Genomic DNA, 5,087 nt, shown 5'->3' with positions numbered 1-5,087 from the left:
AAAAAATAAAAAAAAAAAAAAAAAAAAACTTGGTTTCCGGGGGATTTACTCCGTATTTCAGTTTTAATTCCCTCATGCGTGGTTACAAGTGCCGACTAGTGCAAGGCTGACAATGCGGCATTCAGTGTAACAGAAATGTAACTTGTACATCAGGTATGACAAATAATGGTTGTATTCAATGTAGGTATGCAAGTTCCCCTCTGGCCTACTGGCACACCTAAATGAAACAGAACCATGTTTTCTCCACTAAGAAGAATCTAATGCTATGAAAATTATTGACAAGTGACCAGTGAATTTATGAATTTAATAATTGTTGATTCAATCCCAAATTCTTCACTGTTCAAGAAAAAGAGCCACAACATAACATACTCAGTAGCCTAGTTGTGCCCATTGCATGAACCAGCCTCTTACTCACTAAACAGAGTGGACTGGGATGAACATGGTCTCAAGTTTCTCTTCCCCCGTCAGATTAAGACTTGGTGCCATGATGGACACTGCCTTGCCCAATGACAGGGGACATCTGTTTTCCCCCAAAGTGTTCATGGAGAAACTGATGAACCTAGTGGCATTTACTCTACTTCCTTTCAGATTTTAAACTATAAATAGACCTTTTGGATAAACACCAAAATTGATAGCGCACAACACACTTAAGTTAACCATTTAATTAGTACATGTGAGACTTACAGAAGTGAGCAATGGCATTACTCTCAAACAGACAGAAGCCGTCATCTCCCTGGTAGGCGGGTACCTATAAACAATGACAAGATTGAACAATTTAGCATATGTAGCACATTTTTATTAAGACTCAAGCGGTTTCATGCATGGTTTGTTTTGTTTTTTAGCCCTTCTACCTAAATACATTTGATAATTGACTAATGGATGCAGTACTTGCAGGAACTGAGTGATGAGTGACTGAATTCATTGCTGACAATGAAACAAGAGTTACTGTGAAAAAAAAAGTGAAAGGCCCCTTCCAGGCGAGCATAGCTGCCCAACTGGAGCAATCCCATTAAACCAACTTGCACTAACCTTGCCCAGAGGGAAGTTGTTGAGGAAGGCAGGAGTACGGTTTGTCTGCCCGAAGGTGAAGGCAGGGGGGCTGCTGGCCACTTTGAGGCGAGCGCCACTGTACTGGGCAGCAATCTGGGCCTTGAAGGCCCGCCAGTTCTCTGGGTACGTGTACAGAGTCTGGAAAGAGGGGAGACAACACGGCAATTATTGAACAATCGTGAACACACTTAAATCCAACTTGAACATACAAGTATCACATTCTTGCTAGCAGGTTAGTTTAAAGTTAAGGATGTTGTAATGGCAACCTCTAACAAAACAAATCAGGTACCTGGCCCTGTATTGGAGTTCTTTTTTCTTTAAAATACAATATGATATATGGATTTTTTGGTAAATAAAGCCTCCAGTCTAGTTAAAGTGAGGTGCACTTTTTTGTCTTGTAATGTTCTTGGCACAAATGGATTCCATTCAAATCAGGATGCTAGACCATTTAAAAAGGCACTAGACAAGAACAGGAGCAAGGAGAAGCTGGAGGTTTGTTAAATCAAACTACAACCTACAGAATACCGTGTTAACACACTTCATGCAAAAAAAAAAAAAAAAAAAAATATTCACGTGGCTTTTCAGCTTGGTTTTAATGCTAACGAGTGCTAGCTATCATAACCGGCAATACAACCAGATGGTCTTAGTTTACATCGCTTTCAGACAATGAAGTCAAATACGAGTTAGCCTCGGGACTACACGAACAGGATAGAAGCACCGACGTTAAGCGAAAACATCCTTTAAATACACAAGCCATTTTCCATAGCTTGAAAACAGCCGAGGTAACGTGGCACAAGCCTGGCCCTGGAGAGGGGCGTCGTTCACTGTGAAGGCTACGTCAGGATAGCAATAGCTCACCTCAGCTACAATGGACTCTGAATGAAATTCTTTGTAAATAACGCCGATAATGGCTCCCTAACAGACCGAAGACACTGTCTACGGGGAAGGCTGCACAGCAAGAGGGCAGATGGGCTAGATTTAGGGCGGATTGTGCCAGGAAAGTTACAAGAAAGCGCCATCACCGGTCATCTCTCCATCTTACTCACCCCTGCCGCCATCTTCAGGACGAGAGAAAGGAAGAACGAGGGCGCGCTGACGTATTTACGGCCTAGAGACGTGCGCGCACTTTAAATGTCCGCGTTCACGTGTCCCTTTATGTTTTGCACCGACAGGCCGATTCTTTGTCCCATTTCAAAACTGAATCGATCTGAATTTAAAATGACTATTAATCACATACCGTGACAGTTAAAACACAGAAAATAATACAGAGATATTAGAAATAAGAATACTTTATTACATGTAAAAAAAAAAAAAAAAGAAAAGAAAAAACAAAATATGACAGTTTATCAAGCCTTTCGTTAAATGAATCTTACATTCTTCATTATGGAAATGATTAGGCTACAACATAAAATGTCACATGTGAAATTCCCTCTGGGGCGAATCAGCTCACAAGACCTGGAAATAAGTAAAGAAGGCAAGTTCAATGACTAATCATAAAACAGAAAAAAACAAACATTTTTATAACTTAGTTCATTGTGCAGAATAATTTGACATTAAAATAAATCTATGCATGGCATTTTATCAATTCAAGCCTGTCATATAGCCTGTCATATAGATCTACCAACTATATGACAATGTTCTGTGTAATACTTACCCAGATAATCATCCATGAGAGATCCAATGGCAAACTGAAAAACACGGAAAGCTTGTTTTTGGTTGACTGTAAATTAACATACATCCATTCTATAAACTACTGTGTAACATCTGAGATATGGTGACATCTTTTTGCCTATCTCGAAGGTGCAATATATGGCCGGACACTTACGATGTCATTCTTGTCCACTCTTGTTCCCACAATCTTTAGCCGGATCTCATCATCTTGTTGGATTACGATGTCCTTAACAAGAAAAGAAGAAACCATCATCCTTAAATTCAAGACTGAGCGACATTAAAATGAAAGGAGTATCAACCACTACTTTGCATAATACTTTGCATCCCACTCCACACCCCGTACGCCTATTCTTGTTATTCTTATCCTGTATCTAACTTTGGCTCCAGGTCGGACAAGTGCTTAACGTTTTCCGGCAGTAGTCACACACCACCGACAATGTCACTGATTCTGAAGAAACTGGATCATATTTTACGGAGAAAATGTTTTCTAGTTTTCCTTCTGATTTCCTCCTGCTGCTCTGCTTCAACTCTGTGATTTACAAAGTTTCCTGATGGGCAGTGAAGTAACTGCTGGGAAATGTAGCTGCTGTTAGGTAGTAAGCTTGCTTGTGATTGGTTGCTCAGAGCACTAACGCGTTTCCGCCGCTGTTTAAGAGCAGTGCTGGCGTCGTGCTAGAACCAAAACCAAGCGAGCGGGCGATCTAACAGGGCTCAGCAGCATTTATGGACATACCTAACGGCAGAGGCTAAGGAACCAAAGAGGAAGACAGGAAGCTAAGAAGAGAAGAAGAGAGAGAAGCTGCCGGAGAAGGGTACAACTCGGATTGACTATTCGCCGTGTGAATCGTTGTGTGAAGAGAATGCCAGCAAGACAGTCGGCAAGCTGGCCTTGACGCTATTGGACTAGTAAGTGATATTAGCTGACTTGCTAAGCCTTGTGTTGTTGTTGTTGTTGTTGAACTGTGTTAGTTTATGATCATAAGTGATGCACTCTGAACTGCCAAATCACAACAAATACCAAATCTGTATACATATAAGGTGTACTATAACTACCTGTGTGTTTCAGTTTATAACGTGTTAAAGACAAAGTGAGTAAACAATTCTTTTTATTGAACGTGACATTTATTTTAGTAATAAGTAATAAGGATGTTTTTTAACCTGCGGCTGGTATTTAGAAAGAAACGAATATTCTTACCTCATCAACTGTCTTATAACAAGGAGGATTCGAGTTGGGATCGAACTCCATTTCTGAGGGGATGGACTGCAAAAACAAAGTTTATCGTGAGAAAATGATGAAATAAATCGAATAGCGTATTAGGTCCAACCAGTTATAGATGTTAAGTTGACTCACATGGCGAGAGATGAAGCAAGACATTGGGCCAATTTCTGTGAACAACCCAACCTGCAACAAACAGAGAAAACCCATCAACCACTACAGAGGCTTAAACTCTTCACTGGAGGCACATTTACAGTAATAAAGATCAACAGTAGAGATTTTATTTTACCTGTTAACTACATGATTAATTAGAAAGCATATGTAAACTTGAGTTTTGGTCATTACAATAACCAGTTATAACCCTGGTTGTGTATTGAAAATACTGATTTTGATAAAGTAAATGCACATGTTAAGGACATTAGAAAATGTTAGCAAGCAGCGCAGTGTTGCAAGATGATGGTGGCGGCAAGCTTTGGAGATCACAGAGGGAAATAGTATGTCAGATTACACATGTCCTCATCATACAAGAACAATTTTCCGGCTTTAAAAAAAATCTGCACAGTGGCCATTAAACTGGCACTGTATTGTCTCTCACCTTGTTAACCTGAGTGACCACAGCGTCCACCACTTCCCCTTTGAATGGACGGAACACAATGGCCTTGTACTTGACTGGATAGAGGACAAACCCTCTTCCCGGCTGGATTACACCTGCTCCAATGTTGTCAATGGTGGTGACTGCAATGACAAAGCCATACCTGAAGGGGAAACATAAATAAATTAAAAACATTGTATATGTGAAGCTTTTCAATGCAGGAACATGAATGCAAAATGTAAAGCTTTTAAAGTTATGCATGCTGTCATGATGACTTAAAAAGTTTGAAGCACCCTTCAGTTTTCAAAATCTAAAATGGCACAGACGATCTTTTGGCAAATCATACCAGAATATTGTTGACTCATTTGTTAAGATAAAGATAGAAAGATCTAAAACTGTACAGGAAAGATATCTACAATGTGCAAGATAGAAAAGCCAACGGGAGTGCATTAATGTAATGCATATATACAGGGTGGGTTTAAGAGTCAGTGTCAGCAGGGGGGTCCGGGCCTTGTTAATGAGCCCAGCTGCAGACGGAAAGAAAGTGTTTTTGTGGCG

At 40.2% G+C, this 5,087-nt stretch overlaps 2 protein-coding genes across 2 annotated transcripts; both read right to left on the bottom strand.

The window, feature by feature from the left end:
- Positions 1-589: 589 nt before the first annotated feature.
- Positions 590-2,204, bottom strand: LOC118333161 (elongation factor 1-gamma-like). Its single transcript, XM_035668688.1, has 3 exons — positions 2,097-2,204; positions 1,030-1,188; positions 590-748 (listed from the first exon to the last, which is right to left on the bottom strand). The coding sequence occupies exons 1-3, from the start codon at positions 2,106-2,108 to the stop codon at positions 665-667; spliced, it is 255 nt and encodes an 84-aa protein (XP_035524581.1). The 5' UTR covers positions 2,109-2,204; the 3' UTR covers positions 590-664.
- Positions 2,205-2,323: 119 nt separating this feature from the next.
- LOC118333160 (DNA-directed RNA polymerase II subunit RPB7-like) lies at positions 2,324-4,739 on the bottom strand. The gene is made up of 6 exons (XM_035668687.1): positions 4,533-4,739; positions 4,073-4,123; positions 3,917-3,982; positions 2,876-2,947; positions 2,705-2,738; positions 2,324-2,505 (listed from the first exon to the last, which is right to left on the bottom strand). The coding sequence occupies exons 1-6, from the start codon at positions 4,722-4,724 to the stop codon at positions 2,492-2,494; spliced, it is 429 nt and encodes a 142-aa protein (XP_035524580.1). The 5' UTR covers positions 4,725-4,739; the 3' UTR covers positions 2,324-2,491.
- Positions 4,740-5,087: the final 348 nt, after the last annotated feature.

This window comes from Morone saxatilis, unplaced genomic scaffold (assembly GCF_004916995.1).
Source record: "Morone saxatilis isolate NCDOM2014 unplaced genomic scaffold, NCSU_SB_2.0 Contig22, whole genome shotgun sequence".
Lineage (NCBI taxonomy): Eukaryota > Metazoa > Chordata > Actinopteri > Moronidae > Morone > Morone saxatilis.
Note: the sequence above shows the minus strand (reverse complement) of the source record. Positions and strands in the feature narration are given on the sequence as shown.

What these genes read in the sequence shown, in the direction of transcription:
- LOC118333160 (XM_035668687.1), bottom strand. Translation starts at nt 4,724, where the DNA reads ATGTTTTTAATTTATTTATGTTTCCCCTTCAGGTATGGCTTTGTCATT. An exon ending in TGGTCACTCAGGTTAACAAG is followed by an intron (nt 4,124 to 4,532) that starts GTGAGAGACAAT and finishes TGTTTGTTGCAG; the next exon opens with GTTGGGTTGTTCACAGAAAT. An exon ending in CTTGCTTCATCTCTCGCCAT is followed by an intron (nt 3,983 to 4,072) that starts GTGAGTCAACTT and finishes TTGTTTTTGCAG; the next exon opens with TCCATCCCCTCAGAAATGGA.
- LOC118333161 (XM_035668688.1), bottom strand. An exon ending in ACAACTTCCCTCTGGGCAAG is followed by an intron (nt 749 to 1,029) that starts GTTAGTGCAAGT and finishes CATTGTTTATAG; the next exon opens with GTACCCGCCTACCAGGGAGA.